General features: G+C 40.5%; 3 protein-coding genes across 4 annotated transcripts; 1 reads left to right on the forward strand and 2 right to left on the reverse strand.

The window, feature by feature from the left end:
* The first annotated feature begins 350 nt into the window (after positions 1-350).
* Positions 351-8,938, forward strand: nfkbiz (nuclear factor of kappa light polypeptide gene enhancer in B-cells inhibitor, zeta). 2 transcript variants are annotated; one of them, XM_070930555.1, is made up of 11 exons: positions 351-401; positions 1,083-1,234; positions 1,560-1,648; positions 1,979-2,280; positions 2,488-2,593; positions 3,215-3,361; positions 7,028-7,091; positions 7,185-7,354; positions 7,578-7,688; positions 7,774-7,941; positions 8,166-8,938. In XM_070930555.1, the coding sequence occupies exons 2-11, from the start codon at positions 1,156-1,158 to the stop codon at positions 8,202-8,204; spliced, it is 1,275 nt and encodes a 424-aa protein (XP_070786656.1). In that variant the 5' UTR covers positions 351-401; positions 1,083-1,155; the 3' UTR covers positions 8,205-8,938. The 2 variants fall into 2 exon arrangements, with proteins under 2 accessions (XP_070786656.1, XP_070786657.1); XM_070930556.1 differs by lacking the exon at positions 351-401 and having other exon boundaries at positions 1,059-1,234.
* Positions 8,939-9,602: 664 nt separating this feature from the next.
* Positions 9,603-11,808, reverse strand: jagn1b (jagunal homolog 1b). The gene is made up of 4 exons (XM_070930557.1): positions 11,727-11,808; positions 10,629-10,726; positions 10,247-10,319; positions 9,603-10,136 (listed from the first exon to the last, which is right to left on the reverse strand). The coding sequence occupies exons 2-4, from the start codon at positions 10,715-10,717 to the stop codon at positions 9,747-9,749; spliced, it is 552 nt and encodes a 183-aa protein (XP_070786658.1). The 5' UTR covers positions 10,718-10,726; positions 11,727-11,808; the 3' UTR covers positions 9,603-9,746.
* A 1,561-nt stretch (positions 11,809-13,369) lies between these two features.
* LOC139306758 (collagen alpha-1(VIII) chain-like) lies at positions 13,370-15,994 on the reverse strand. The gene is made up of 2 exons (XM_070930709.1): positions 15,760-15,994; positions 13,370-15,335 (listed from the first exon to the last, which is right to left on the reverse strand). The coding sequence occupies exons 1-2, from the start codon at positions 15,992-15,994 to the stop codon at positions 13,381-13,383; spliced, it is 2,190 nt and encodes a 729-aa protein (XP_070786810.1). The 3' UTR covers positions 13,370-13,380.
* Between the last annotated feature and the right edge of the window lie 351 nt (positions 15,995-16,345).

Below are 16,345 nucleotides of genomic sequence, written 5' to 3' on the forward strand. Positions count from 1 at the left end.
AATTATTTCTTGTTCACTTGTTTTGCTGTCTGAGGGCTGAAAACATTTAATTTTCAACCATAAACAGAACTTTGCAAATCAATAAGTCAGTGTTTTTAAAAATTAAGAATTTATTTCCTTTGCCATCATGACCAGTGTCACACACTGTATTTGGACCAAAGCCAAGCACAACCTGCCTATTGTGTGTGTGTGTTTGTGTATGTGTGTGTGTGTGGGGGGGGGGGGGGGGGGGTAGGAGCTGTTACCAAGGGAGTGGTTTGTGCCAGCAACAAATGCTGAAGTCATTCAATGCTTTCACTTACAGTTAGTGTACGTTGTGTCTTTCAGTTCTGAGACATTGGCTTCATCCTCCTGCAGATGTTCCAGTAGTGGGTTTTACCAGTAACCTACGTCTCTAACAGGTGTGTAAAACTAAAAATTATGATTTCATTTTTTTGCTTTTTCAACCTTAATGTGTATTTCAAACAAAATGTCACTCAAAAATGCTTTAGTACAAATTCTGCTATATGGTTAAGTCACAGCAAATATTTGTTTAATAACAGAAAACTATATTTTCACATTTCAAGTTATGCAAATTACCAAAACTACTGAACAATACAGCCTTCATGAGTGAATCAGTAACTCAACTGCAGATCAACTGACCCTCAGTACCTTGTTCTTCTACTTGAGGAGTGGACTTCAAACTGACGGGTTACATTGTAATTTTTAATCATTTCATATTGTTTTTAAAATGCCCAAACTCTTTGCAGATAAGGATTACTTGTTTTTCCTTAAATAAGTTAGATCATTTACTATTTAGTCTTTGATTACGCTTAAAATTGAATGGAGATCTGCAAATAAAAAGTGATGTAACTAAATTTAGCCAGACTTACCCTCTAGGATTAGCTCCAGCATTGACAGAATATTTCATTCCTTTATTTTGAAACATCAGACTCACCTCGGTAACCTGACAACCAGGAAGTTGAGCCAGGTGTGGGAAAATTTGCATAGCAACTGTTCCTCATTTCTGGTCTTGCGGTGACAAGTAGTGAGTGTGTCGTACATTTTTCTTTTATTGTTACACCTTGTCACTGTGTTGACAGACACTTTACAGTCCAGGTGTGGGAGAAGAAAAACTTCAAGTGGAGTTGAGTGTCAATAAATGACTCCTTGAACATGTTGGATCCAAGAGGGAATGAAACCAGAGGAAACCATATTCTGTCAGTGGGGACCAACTTCAGCCAGAATGATAAAGGTCAGTTTCTCTAATGATGGTAATTGGATATGCACATTCACCACACACACCTTCTCGAATCTTCTTGTTCCTGAACATTTGATCCCACTTGTATTGTTTTCAAGTGGAACGAGGAAGTCCGCCTACTAACTTGTATTTAATTTTTCACACTATTGACATTGGAGAACAGAGGGGTAGCCGACACACACGTCACAGCATGATAAACAACAACCGGAGTCAAATTCTGGTCACATACTGGTACTTATGTGTACAAATACTTGCCAACGAAATTCAGAAAAATACCTCCAATGTCATGTGTGATGTCTTGTGCTTTTTTTCTTCTCAGGCTTTCCTATAACTGATCCCAGGCCACCAGAGTACGTCCAAGCAGTGCACAAGAAGACTGTGAAAGAACTGCTAATAATGAGACGACGGGTGAGTCACAGGTAGAACAGGTATTTGTACAAGCACATGAACATGATAAGACAAGTTTAAGATAAGTTCAATATACGTTTTATTGTAGGGTTTTGGATTTCTCAGAGAATGTTGCAATCAACTCCCTCATTCATATTTTATCTGTTTGTGGGAGTTAAAGCTTTATTTCTTCAAAATGTGTTCACCTGTTTTGTTTTGTTTATGAGGATAGACAAACTTTGAGTTCCTCCAGTATGAGGAAGAAGTTGAGCATTCCTCCACTGATTTATCAGACAGCAAAGTCGGTTCTTAGTATGCAAATGTGTGTTGATGAAAATGATTTTCTTTTAGAGATGGAACTGCTCGCAGGACGACAACAACTTGGAGCATAGAATTAAATCCGCAAAATCTGAAGGTTTTGTCAGTGACATGAGTCCTCGTCTGTTGGGCCCTCCAGCACCAGTAAACTCCAATACTACGAATAACTTCCTCCCTACTTATCCTGAAAGTGCTTCCATCGCCCCACAACAAATTCATCATCCAACTGCTCAAGTCAAAATGACTTTATTTCACTGGCAAATACAGCAAGAGGCACAGCGAGTTGGGGGAGTTTCTCCTGAGCAGCTGAACATGCAAGATGCGGATGGTGACACGTATGTATTGATGACTTTCTTCATTCTTTCATTAGACCACTTGAAAAGTTGAAATGGCTAAAAGTAATGTATTTGACATAGCTAAAAGTAACGGATACACTGTTGACATAGTTAGTGTAGTAAACAAACTGAAACCGGACTAAAGTAAACTACTAACATTGACCCATGGACATACTGTAATTGGCCATTTTTTTTTCCAACCGCCAGATTTCTTCACATAGCAGTGGCGCAGAGCAGACGGGCGCTCGCTTACGTGCTTGCTACAAAAATGGCTGGATGCGGCTCTCTGGACATGACAGAACACAACGGGCAGGTAAAAAACACTTTAATGGTTTTATGTGTTCATCTCAATTAATCGTGCAAACCATAGACTGTGTGTAAAGATGGACGACGCGTCTCCGCCTCCTCCCACTGTACAAAAGTGACGCTAAAATACCCCGGATGGGCGCTGCCATTTTTGCTCTGGTGACGTCATTTGGCGCTAGAGTCTGCGCAGTGGTGATCGGCGAGTTGAGCCGCGGCGCGTGTTCCCGCTCGACCCAATCGCGAGCACGCCACCGTCAGTGTCAGCTGTCAATCATGACGTTTCACCCCGTGTTTATAGCGTAAAATAACTAATTAAAAACAAACTTATCAGACATATTAACACTTTAACAAACATCAGCGTGATAAGAACTAACTAAAATGACAGAAACCATCTTTGGGAAAAATGTATTTGATGTGTACTTTGACTTTTTAGTTTGTCCCATCCACTAACATGGAGGGGGCGGGGTTTATGACCGATACTGCAGCCAGCCACCAGGGGGCGATCGAGATGTTTTGGCTTCGCTGTTTGGGAGCTGTCATGTCTTTATATACAGTCTATGATGCAAACACATTATTTAATGACTTACCGACTCGTAAGATGTTGTAAGCTCCTACTTTCTGTACACAGACAGCTCTTCAGATAGCAACTGCCACCAATCAGCACTTGATTGTCCACGACCTGCTGGTACATGGAGCACAAATTAACACTCGAGACCTCTGGGGGCGCTCTCCTTTGCATGTGTGTGCTGAGAAAGGCCACTTTCTCAGTCTTCAGGTAAGACTTCACAATATGAAGTGTTAATGCATCAACATAAGTCACGTTTTTTTATTTTTACCCTTTTTAGTTGAGAATCTTTAAAATTAAGTTAATTATTTTAAGCAATACTTCAATTAAACATGAAGGTTATCAGTTGTACTAAGTCTGACAACAACCAAACACCCCCCTCTGTATTCTACCCCACTTAGTACAGTCCAGGTTCCCCGGGTATAAATAGAATTGGACTCTGTCACATCCTGTTTGACAGTCGGCCATGTTACCTGTTACATGGAGGATGGGAGCACATGCTACAAACATTTGGGTAAGTGCGATTGCATTTCAATCAATTTTAATGTATTAAGAAATAAGATTGAATGTGTAGGTGTAGTTCATTCATTATCTTGTAAATTATGTCAGTATGCATATTGAACTAACCAGAAATTAGCTGAATTAGTATGCTTTCATCCCACATGTTGTATTGTTTGGCTAAAGCTAACATCCTAAGCTTCAGAGGCTTGCTGATGAACTCTTCTGCTGTTTTTCAAACTTATTGACTTGTCGGAATGGAAAGTAAAGAATTGAAAGAAACTGATGTAGCATTACTTGATTTGTTGTGTAAATGTTCTTGTTGTCGGGAAACTGGCTGCAGGCGCATGTTACACTTCTTAAATTTGACAATCGTCAGTCAACAAATCTAGTAACGCTAAATCAATTTCTTTCAATTTCAACATGTCAAAAGTTTGAAAAACAGCATTCAGCAAGCCAGAAGCTTAGCATGTTAGCTTTAGCCGAACATGTGGGATGCTAACTAAGCTAATTTCTGGTTTGTTCATACTGACATAATTTACAAGTTAATGAAAGAACTAAACATTCAATCTTATTTCTTAATACATTCAAATTGATTGATATGCAATCGCACTGACCCAAATGTTTGTAGCATGTGCTCCCATCCTTGATGTCATTGCCAGGTAACATGGCCGACTGTCGGGGAGGGGAGGGGATGGGATGACCCTGTGGCGTATTACTGCTAAATAAAAAAAAAAAAAAAATTCACTTGTTTTCTCTTACCCCCTCCCCCTCATCTCATCTCTCTCATCTCCCCCTATTTACCCATCTTTTATCTTTGTGACACATCTTCCACCCCAATTTGTATTACCCAGTGTTTTTCAGTTTTTATTTTTCATTACATACATACATACATTATACATTGCATACATTTACATTACATTTGATACACAATCACATATGTTACACAGTACACATGACACATCACACTTCACAGGGGGGATTCGAACCATACACCACGTATCTTTGTGTCTTAAAGTCGGTAACCAATCCACAACGCCACCAAGGACTTTTGGTGCATGTTCTCTGCGCAGTTTTATTTCTTCACTTTCGCCGCTGGGCTTTAAAATGTACTGAACCTCATAAGGATTGAACCTATAACTTCAGGTTTATGGTCAGTCTCTTAACAACCTGAGCTATTTGATCTCAGACACTTACATTTTTCGTTTTATCCTGTGGACATCCAACTTAAAAATTTTTTTTTTTTAAAAAGTTTTAAGCAGGGATCGAACCTAGGTCCTCAAGGTACCTGAGACGTTACTTAACACCCTGAGCTACTGGCACAGACAAAGCAATTTCACCATTTTGTTATCTTTACTTTATTTTCCGGGTGTTAGATCTCAATATTTATATGTTTATCCAAGGATTGGATGCACAACCTCAAACTTTTCTAAGTGTTCTATCACTATGACAATAACAGCATAATATTGTAATGGTTTAGTCCTTTCTCTGAGTTTTGGACTTTATTAAAAATCACTGAGTCACCTGGGGATCGAACCCACAACCCCCAAAATTAACCCTGGGCGTTGTAAACCACTGAACCACCATGTGTGGCCTCATTTGCATATTAGTCTGAATGGTTTTAACATCACACTTTGGCTGTTGGTCTTCTGCGTTGCTCAAGTCCTTCAAGGATGGAACTCATGTCTTCAAAGCATCTGAAGAGGCATCTGACACCTTGAGCCACTGAGCCAGAGAGACATAAGTCATCATTAGCATTACTCCTATTTACTGCGTAAACACAAGTGAAAACCCAACTAATTTAATAATAAAGATAAAAATAATAATTTACTTTATGTATACTGCACATAAAACATTTTATGCAGGCTGGCTCACTGGCTTTGCTTACTGGAGCACCTCATGAAACTGAGCCATCGTTAACGAAATTGGTTTCACCTGTGCTTTTCCTGCTTTGACAAGTCAAAATGTCCTGAAAAAGTGAAAAAGACCTCTGCAGGATTAAAACATTGCAGGAGGCAATGAGGCAAATAAAACCAGACAATTCAAAATAATTATGATCAACACAAACAATTAAAATTATTATGAACAGCTGGTAAAATAAACAGTGACAATATACATTGATTGCTGTGGGTATAAAGGAATTCTGTGAACTTTATTTTTTGCAATTGCATTTATAGTCAGCCTCATGTTAGTTTTCTAACACCCTGAACTATTTGTCCTGAGAAGACAATTTTCTTTCTTTTCACTTTTTCCTTTGGACATCCTACTTAAAAATTCACAAACTAAAACAGGAATTGAACCCACTTCCTCATACATTGCAATCAGATTTCTAATGCACTGAGCCACTTTATTTGATGAAAACTCTTCCTTTCTTACTGTCTTTTCACTTTTTCCTTTGGACGTTCAACTTAAAAATTCACAAAATATAGCAGGAATTGAGCCCACTTCCTTATACAGTGCAATCAGATTTCTAATGCACTGAGCCACTTTATTTGATGAAGGCTCTTCCTTTCTTACTGTCTTTTCACTTTTTCCTTTGGACGTTCAACTTAAAAATTCACAAAATAAAGCAGGAATTGAACCCACTTCCTCATACATTGCAATCAGATTTCTAACACACTGTGCTATTTCATCTGACACCACCTTACTTTCACTTTTTCCTTTGCACATCCAACTTTAAAATTCTCAGACCTATAGCCTCACCTTGACTCACTACAGCAGTAACACTGTAGGAGTCATTTTGTAAGCTTACCGAGGGATCAAACCCACATCCTCCAAATTACTTCTGAGTCTAAAATGAGCTACCATGTGGCCACTTTTGAGACTACATGTTGGGTGTTGGACCAAGTTAATTAATCTGGGATTGAACACGTCTTTAGATCACCTGGAGAGGCATCTAACACTTTGAGCCACTGGGCCAAAGACACTGAAGTTTTCATTTTTAAAGCTTTTAAGCTTTTTGGAGTCCTCTGACACGTGAAAACACTGAGCAAGAGTTTACAAGGTTTAGACATCACATGGGTGTAGATAGGACATCAAGTTTCCACAGGAGTGGCCTGTGGGTCAAACTGAAAACCTTTTTCAGACTGCTCAGTGATGTGTAGCTTATCTGACTCGTTAATGTGTAACTGTATGTTAGCGCTGTTAATGTGAAACACCAAGCCTGTTATGCTAGTTTATCAGATGTTTCTTTGCCAGCCCTTTGACTCACCATGTGATGAGGAAAATTAGAAATAAACCCAGACTTAACCCACAGTTTGCTCACATTTCTGTGCACTGATCCACTTAAGATAAAAAGTTATATTTCATACCCATGTATGACATATTCTATGTTTTCTACACCATCTTGATTTATTTTTCACACACTTATTCCCACAGAGCATCTGGAGGACCCTAATAGGGAGCGGGCAACTGATTGATATTGAAATGTTCAATTATGATGGTGAGTATGTTTTATTGAACTGAAAACTTCATATTTCTGATGCTTGTGTAAAATGTCTTTGTGATGATGAAAACTCCTGTTCTCTGTCTGCAGGTTTAACTCCGTTGCATGCAGCAGTCTTGTCTCACAACGCTGCTGTTAAAGAGCTGAGGAGTCTGGGAAATCCTTCTTCATATATTGCAATGGAGCTGTTGCAGAGGAGACAGGCGCATAGTGAATGTGTGAAGACTCTGCTGCTCATGGGCGCCTCCTGTGGGACAAAGGCAACTATTAAAACTACTGGAGAGCATTTGACTGGTTCAAATGAACACTTAACAGCTTCCTTTGTTTTGTGTCCTTGCTTAAGGGTCGTGTAACAGAAACATTAGCAGCGACAGTTTGTCCTACACAAGATGTTACGAGTCCCACCTCCTTTCTCCTTAAATTATTAACAGCTACAGAGGCTTGACCTTGTTTTCATGCAGTGTTTAATTTTCATTACTGCAGGATCTAAAAAGTGGGCGGACATGTCTTCACATGGCTTCTGAGGAGGCAAATGTGGAGCTGTTAAACATTTTCCTTGACCAGCCATCTTCACTGTCAGTTGTAAACATTAAGGTAAGTGGATGAAATCTGAGTGAAGTGAATATATTACACAAACTGTGTGTACTGTAACGTGTGATTCTGCGTCTGTATGTTTCAGACGTTCAGTGGAAACACTGCCCTGCACGTCGTCAGCTCTTTGCAAAACCATACCACTCAAGTGGAGGCGGTGAAGCTGCTGATGAGAAAAGGAGGGGACCCCGGGACCAGGAACTTTGAAAACGAACTGCCGTCTCAGCTGGTGCCTGAAGGACCCATCGGCGAAAAGGTAGGGTGAATTGATGACGACATTATCTTATGCCATGCTAAAATGTGAGGCATTTGAGAACACATTGTAATGAGGAACTACGTTTGTTTGTTATGCAATGGGATTCTTGTTGCACAACAGGAATATACAACAATGTTTGGACCATCAAGCAAACAAATACGTCACATTATCAACAAACATGACATTATTATTTTTCCATGACTCAATTATAACTTTTTTTCCAGGTGCGGCAGATCCTGAAAGGGAAATATGTTCATGCTTAAGAAGCTCGAAAACACTGTCAGTCAGACAGTCCAGTCTATCAAAGTATTATTTGCCAAAAGAAGGCAGATTATGGTTGTTTCAGTGAAACATTCTGAACTGTTCATTACCATGTAATGGCCAAAGAGAAAGTGAGTGTTTTATTTCTTTTTGTTTATTAACCATTATTGTTTTAGGAATTAAGCTGATACTTCAAGATTGCCATACAGTGAGTGAACATGCTCTGCAAATCTGTACGCATGTGTTTTGGGTGATGATTATTTGGTTTATTTGAAAGTGTGAAGGCTATGCTGCATATCACTGTATTGGAAGTACATTAACGGATAACACATTGTCGGTAATTTTAAAATCAAGTCTATATTTGTAAAAACAAAATGTACATGCATTTTCTCAAATGTTTAATAGTTCATGTAGAAAACGTGTGACATATTCTGAGCACACCATTGAACTATATATATCATGAAATGTCTTATTGAAATTGTTTTAAGAAATTTTGATATTTCACATTTTCTGTGTATTTTTACATGTTAATTTTGTTTAGTTTAAGGGAATGGAAATGTTAAGCAATATGTCCGATTCTGAAGTACTTTTTGGCATCTATGAAATCAAAATAATGTAGATGACACAAAACCATTTAACAACATTGTATTTTGAAATGTATTTGTTGACAATTTTAAGAAGTTAACTGAGCATCAATGGTGACTTTTAACTCATAAAATAAAGTCTCTTCACAATATACGTTTCCTACATGTGTAAAAGTTTGTTTGAACTGATCTTAATGTCTCAAATTATCAGTGTAAGTTTATTCCCACCCAGATATCACTGGGAAAACAGTCGAGATCCATAATCATCTTTCAAAACTGTTTCTTTGACCCTATGTGCTTTGTCAGCTGTGACCTTTACTTCTCCACTAGTCTTTCCCATATGTGCCTACAGGGAGTGTTTTTACCACCCACACACACACACACACACAACAGGGTGATATACACAGTGATCCAAAACATTTTACCAAAGAGTGCCTTAATCTGCTGAGAGGTGAGGAGGGAAAATGACTGAATGTAGAGGTTTAGAAAGTGAAACCTGTTCTGAGTAGCCAGATTTATCACAGACCGACAATCCAGTCTTATATTCAAATTTATTTTTGGATTTGTTTCCAAAACATCCACTTACATGTTATTACAGTCTTCTTCCAGTTACCCCTGGTCTGTTTACACTGTCAGTACCTGAATAACGAGGTACAGACAGAAAAACAGAAAACATTTACAGTTAATTATGTTGAATTATGAAAAGTGATGGCAGCAGTCACAAGCTGTCCAGGAACTGATTTTCCTCGAACAATTGAACACTGATATTATCACTGTCAAATATAAATATAGAAAAAGATGACGAAGGACCGAAATACTTTTGGGAGTCTCTTCTCTTGGTCTTGGCTGGCTCAATCCGCCAGTGGCTGGTTTCCAAAAGAAACACCTCAGCTCTAAGATCCTCTTTGTCCACACAAACTAACACAGAAGATCTCGGTGCTAAGCATGCTTTAGGTGAACTTATTTCTTCTTCTTCTCCTGCGTGCTGGTGAACCACTGGTCCAGCAGCTTCTTGCTGTAGTAGATCTGCCAGCCGTGCACCTGCACAGCGATGACAATCACCAAGTACATGACCGACACGGCGGAGAAGCCGAAGATGAAGCGGTAGGCCTTGCCGTGCCGATACAGCTGTTGCGCCACGGGGAACATCTCCATGCAGCCGTAGATCAGCGGGGCCACACAGAAGAGCCCGGCACTGATCATGGAGATGACAAGGTAGCTGATGTTGTTGCGGGGCAATGCCAGGAAGCTGAAGACTGTGGGAACTATGCTCAGGAGGTAGGGGTACTCCCACTGGTACGGAGAGGCTACTACCTTGTGGGACACCAGGCTCAGCTGGCTCACCGTCACCTGAGAAAGAAGAGACAACATAGAGTCACAACGAGCTCAGCACATTGTCAACAAACACTTTCTTTAAAACATTTGTGCCAGTTTCTTAAGTTCTATAGGTGTGCCATTACCTGAGCTGCCACCAGCACCCAGATCAGCAGATGGACAATGTTGAGTTTACGGACTTCAGACTTCAAGGCAACACTGCACCAAATGAGACGGATGGGTACAGTCACACACAAAACAAGTAGATTACTTGAACTCTCGACTCGCTACAACATTCTCTGGATCAAACAGGCAAAGGGACCAACCAAATGAAAATGTTTTCAGCATTTTTGCTCTCAATAGAAATTAAACTGAACACATGATTTAAATATCACAATATTTGCAGCTCTGTTTTAAACAGAGGTAGTTCTTAAGAGGGAGTTGGGATCCATGGATCTAACTGTTCTCACCACTTGATTTTCCTCTGACAGGCTAATACTCAATTACTTTAGTGATAAAAGAACCTACCTCATCTGGTAGTGTGAGGCAACCCGCTCCCGGTGCTGAAAGTCACTGCCATCTGTGCCTGTCGCTCTCGGACCTGCTCGAGAAGCCATGGTGGATATCTGAAAGCAAAGCATAACAAGTTTAACATAATTATTTCAAATTATAAAACAGTGACAAAACTATTGATGCTGGTGGTTCAATCATACAGAGCAGCTTAATCAGACCAATGAAGATTGCATAGCAGGTATGTTTTGTATTTTTTGTTCTAATAATTTATTATAACACCACCACAAACTAAAAGCCCAAAGAGATGAATCAACCGTCTCAATAAATATTTAACATTAACGTAGATTATTATTACTCATGGATTCATTTAAAAGCAGGGTTTACTGCTGTGTTGGAGCTAATTTGTAAGTATTTTATATAGGAGTGCAACTAATGATTATTTTAATTATGGATTCATCTTCTGATCATTTGTTTTAATTACCCTGTGCTTGCATGTACAGTTGGGTAGTTTAATGTATAACAATACAACATATACTACAAGATCTTCATATATTCTATCAGCAAACACCTTAATCTGTAACTAGTAACTTCAGATGTCAATTAAATGTAGGTGAGTAAAAAGTACAATATTTCCCTCTGACATGTAGTTGAGTAGAAGTATACAGCGACATGAAAAGACTCAAGTAAAGTACAAATACTTGAGTAAATGTACTTGGTTAAATTCCCCCACTTTCACTGTTAGTGAAATGCAGTGTATCAACCTCCTCCTTTCACTTCTCATTTGCTAGCGTTGCTAAGTTAACATGGGTAACGTTGAGCAGATTCCCGGGTTTTAATCATACTTGCCAAATCCACTCAAACAGCATGTCAGTCCAAATGCATCCACAAGACCTTTATTTCACTTCAGGTGCCATCATTCATGTTGGCAAGTTAACTTTAACGGTTTGTGCACGGCTGAGAGCTAACAAGCTAATGCTAGCCAACTGTTAGCTACTGTAAGTCATACAGATGAGACTGCTCAGGTTGGCTAGGTTACTGTAGCTTGACGTGAATGGGGAGCAAACTGTCACGTAGCGTCATACAAACATATGAGAGATTAACAATAGCACTTACTTGTTATTTGCTCTTGTTCATAAACAGCATAAACCATAAATATGCTGCTTGACACAGGGAGACCTGCTAGCTAGATCCATGCGAGGGAGGAGTGAGGGACAAACCGGAAGTATGACATCGCAAACTCTGATTGGTCAGACACTCTCTCTCTCACGCACAGTACAATGTGGTTTTTTATATACATCTATCCACTATATTTTGGAGGCAAATACTGCACTTTTTACTCCCCTACATTTATTTGACACCTTTAGTTACTAGTTACTTTTATTTAGATAATTAATACAAAATGTATTCAGCTAATAAATTATGTATTATTATATGTTAAGCTGCCCAGCAGTATATAAAGTAATTGATGAACACATAATTCACTTTTCAAGTAATTTCATGTGATAATGATGATAATGAAAATCAAGCCAAGACGAATGTTTTTATTTCTTTATTAAACCAATATCTATCCAATCAAAAGCAACAAAATTCACATACTTTTGGCACAGTTTCCCATTTAATGCTGTGCACCATTGTCCAGAGTAAAGGAAAAAAGAGAAACCCCCCCCCCACAAAATTGCACATCCACAGTTTGAAGAAAAAAATAAAGTACAAAAGGAAAATAAATGACACATGGTGGTATGAATGGGTATGAGCATGAACATATTTTCGAATATTTGTGTTTTTTTTTTGTTCTGCATTTTGGAATGAATTCCATCATTTACCGTCAACACGCAGAAATGAACACAATCCCAAGTAATCAGTAGTCAAACAAATAAATTACAGAGAATACTGACAAACTGACAAAAACCTTTCAAAGAATTCATATTTATTACAAACAAAACAAGACAAATCGTGACATCAAATGGTCCAAAGCAAAGAATCAAAAGATGGTTCAACTGCCAAATTATGGGCAAACCTGCATTGTATTTTTTTTTGTTCTGAGATGTGGTATGAAATTTGTCTGTTTGTTTATTGCCTGATTATGTAAAATGTGTATTAGGATTTTGTTGTAATAAAAAGCTGCATTTTTAGAAATAACATAAAGATTAACAATAACTTAATAACTGTATGATGACCCCAAATACATAACCCAATATCATGTACTGATAGCTGTGAGTAAATGTATTGTAAAAAGAAACCAATATGTTCTTATGTGCCCAGTATACAGTATATAACTGTAAAGCAAAAAAATGAGTGAAAAGTGAATACAATTCTGCAACATAAAGCCTCGTTGTTCCAGGAATTATTCCAGCCATGTCATGAACACTGATATATATTGTGTGTGGATGTATATAAGAATAAATGCACAATGTAAACATGAAACAGATATTTGGTACTATTTTTGTACTGCTCTCCAGAACCCTCACAAGAAACTTCTTACCTATCATAGCCAATGACCAGATAGTTTCTTATAATATTTATACAATGAACACACTCTTCCCATTATTTCATATCATCAACTGTCTGAGACTCCATTGATGTATGTACATATAGATGTGATGCAGTATGTTGCTATTATATAAAAAAGGTTATTCTTCCCCCACTCATTGTAAACCATTTAACTTGACCTACATTGTACCGTTGAGACCTCTGCAGTAGTTTTACCATAAATACGGTAAAATTTACCATCAATATGTCATTACTATTGCCTTTGTTTATACACGTCTTACATTGGATACAATAAGTATCCAGAAAATGTGGAGTGGACATATTGACCAGCATAAAGTCCTGCAGCCTGGTCAGATGGCAGCTGTATATGCACAGTGTCTCCTTGTCGTAATGGGAGTACAGCACTCCCTGATGCCTGATCCAGCAAGCCCTTTTTGTATTCATCATATGTGTACATTACTGGCTCATTGTTCTTCATCAGTGCCACCCACACGTTACCTCCTTTGCAGTGGACGTGGTAAGCAAAGTAATAGACCCCTGGTACGCTACAGGTGAAAATACCAGTTTGGAGATTGTAGTCCTGATTGCCATTGTGCAGGAGTTTGTCAAAGATGACCGGAGAGCCAACAGGAGGGAATGGAGTTGTGAGTTTAGCTGTGAACGCAGGCATCTCCAGGACATTTCCACCAATGTCGCCTCCATTCTTTGGCTTATTGTAACCTTGTTTTTGGCCATTGTATGGGCCGGTCACAGGGAGGATCTGTCCGAGGTCAGGAGATGCAGCAGGTAATCCTGGAGGACCCGGGGGTCCAGGCTGTCCTGGTTGCCCTGGAAGTCCAGCAGGGCCACTTAGGCCAGGGTTACCTTGAGGGCCAATATGACCAGGGAGTCCTCGCTTTCCCTCACCAGGATAGCCTGGTTTACCAGGCGGACCTGTTTCGCCTTTTTGCCCTGGCAGCCCAGGAGGTCCAATTGGTCCCCCTGGTCCTGTAAGTCCTGGAATACCCTGTGGTCCCTGGTGGCCTTTCTCTCCAGGTTGCCCCCCCTCTGCTCTTGGCCCAGGTAAGCCTACAGCACCAGGGGCACCAGGTGAACCCCTAATACCAGGTTCTCCTTTGGGGCCAGTGGGCCCTTGAAAACCTCTTGGTCCTGGTTGTCCACCCTCTCCTGACAAACCTGGCTGTCCTGGAATACCTGGAGGCCCTAAGTCACCCTTCATTCCTGGATATCCTTTTGGTCCCCCAACACCATCCTCTCCCTTTTGCCCTGGGAAGCCCAGACTACCAGGATGCCCTATTGGACCTGGTGGGCCAGGCATACCACTCGGACCAGTGGGACCGATGACCCCTGGAAGACCTCCGTGACCTTTATCACCTTTTATGCCTGGAGGTCCAGGTAGACCAGCATGTCCCTTGTGACCCTTAGGTCCTGGAAACCCTGGTTTACCATAGCCTGGCAAGCCTGGACCCCCTGGTAAACCATGAGGGCCTGGTTCCCCTTTCCCTCCAGAGAGCCCTGGTTGCCCTCTGAAACCATCTTTTCCTGGTTTCCCAATTCCTGGCAAGCCTGGTGGTCCTGGTGGGCCTCTTTCACCAGGTGACCCTGCCAGTCCTGGCTCTCCTGAAGGACCAGGCTTTCCTGGTACCCCTGGCTGTCCAGGGAAACCATTCAGCCCAGGTTTACCAACCCCAGGGATGCCCACATGTCCAGGTGGACCTGGTGGTCCACTAGGTCCTTTCAAACCTGGCAAACCAGGCATACCATTTCCTTTTTCTCCCTTGGGTCCTGGAGGACCAGGAAGCCCAGGTAGACCTTTTTGGCCAGGCTCCCCGAGATGACCTGTCTGCCCAGGCAGCCCCTGACCTCCTGGTTTTGAAATCCCAGGGAGTCCAGGGGGACCTGGGAGCCCTGGAGGCCCTTGAAGTCCAGTTGGTCCTTCACCACCACTAGGACCAAGGTCTCCTTTTGGTCCTTGTAATCCAGGTCCTCCAGGTTTTCCTGGCATTCCTGGCATTCCAGGTTTTCCGATTCCTGGGTAGCCTTGAGGACCAGGAGGCCCTGGCTTTCCTGGTAACCCTGGCAATCCCTGGCCTGGTTGCCCAGGGGGGCCTTGTGGTCCTGGCGGTCCTGTTGGTCCTGGGGGGCCCTGTACCCCTTGGGGTCCTTCTCTGAGACCTTCTCCACCAGGACCAGGCGGGGGAGGACCTTTAGCCCCCCTGGGAAATGTTTGTCCTGTAAACAAGAGGGAACATTTGGCAGATGGGTGAATATTCACTCAATCAATCAACACTGATCAAGAAAATATATTCATCACAAATGATCCTGATATGATCTGATATCCATTTCTCTGTGACATCAAACTTTGTGATGGCGCCACTGACGAGTTCAAATTAATATTTAAGAAAATGTTGCAATAATGGTGATACTGGTTAATAATTTGAGTTTACAGTTTGAGCTTTAAAGCTACCACTCAAAAAATAGATGATTATGGTGGCTCCTACAGTTCATTAATGGCGGTCATCTCTTGGCAAAAGTGTTTATTGGGAGCCCGTTTGTCAAAAAGTCGATCAAAAGTCTCTTTCTTCGACTGGGCTATTAGGATTGTGTTTTTATTAAATCAAACATCAAGAACTGACCACTCACTAGTTGACCTCACCTTTGCCTTCAGTCAGTGGCCTCTCTTTGCCTAGTTGCAAAGGCAGCTGAGGCAGTAGCATCTCGTTCCCCATAAATTGTTGCTGAGGATACCCATCATTGTACTGCGGCAAGGGCTGGTGCTGTTGAGGCGGCTGTTTATGTCCATAATACACCCCACCATGGACCAGGTGTATTAAACACAGCTGGAACAGTGCGATGAGTAGATAGAGAGAACGGAGGGGTACAGCCACCATTTTCTACAGTGGAGAAGAAAATAAGTAAAAAAAAAAAACATATGTAAACATATAGAGGTAATATATAAATACAGTGAAGGGTAGATATGAATATGATCTTGAATAAGATATATACAGTATGAACAGTGAGAAATTAATACACTAAGATATATGCAGTCTGGGACGTAATCACAATACACTCTCGGGGGGAACAAGTACTTTGGGGTGTGTAGCTGTCACTACCATCGTTAGCTGTGATCATAGTTGTGTTGACAGCAAGAAGAAGTGCATTAAACATTCATCATTTTAAGTCTATGATCATAACAGCTTAACCTCTCGTGTGACATTACTTAAATTATCTGGGATATTTGC

Source organism: Enoplosus armatus, chromosome 24 (assembly GCF_043641665.1).
Source record: "Enoplosus armatus isolate fEnoArm2 chromosome 24, fEnoArm2.hap1, whole genome shotgun sequence".
NCBI classification, from domain to species: Eukaryota; Metazoa; Chordata; class Actinopteri; order Centrarchiformes; family Enoplosidae; genus Enoplosus; species Enoplosus armatus.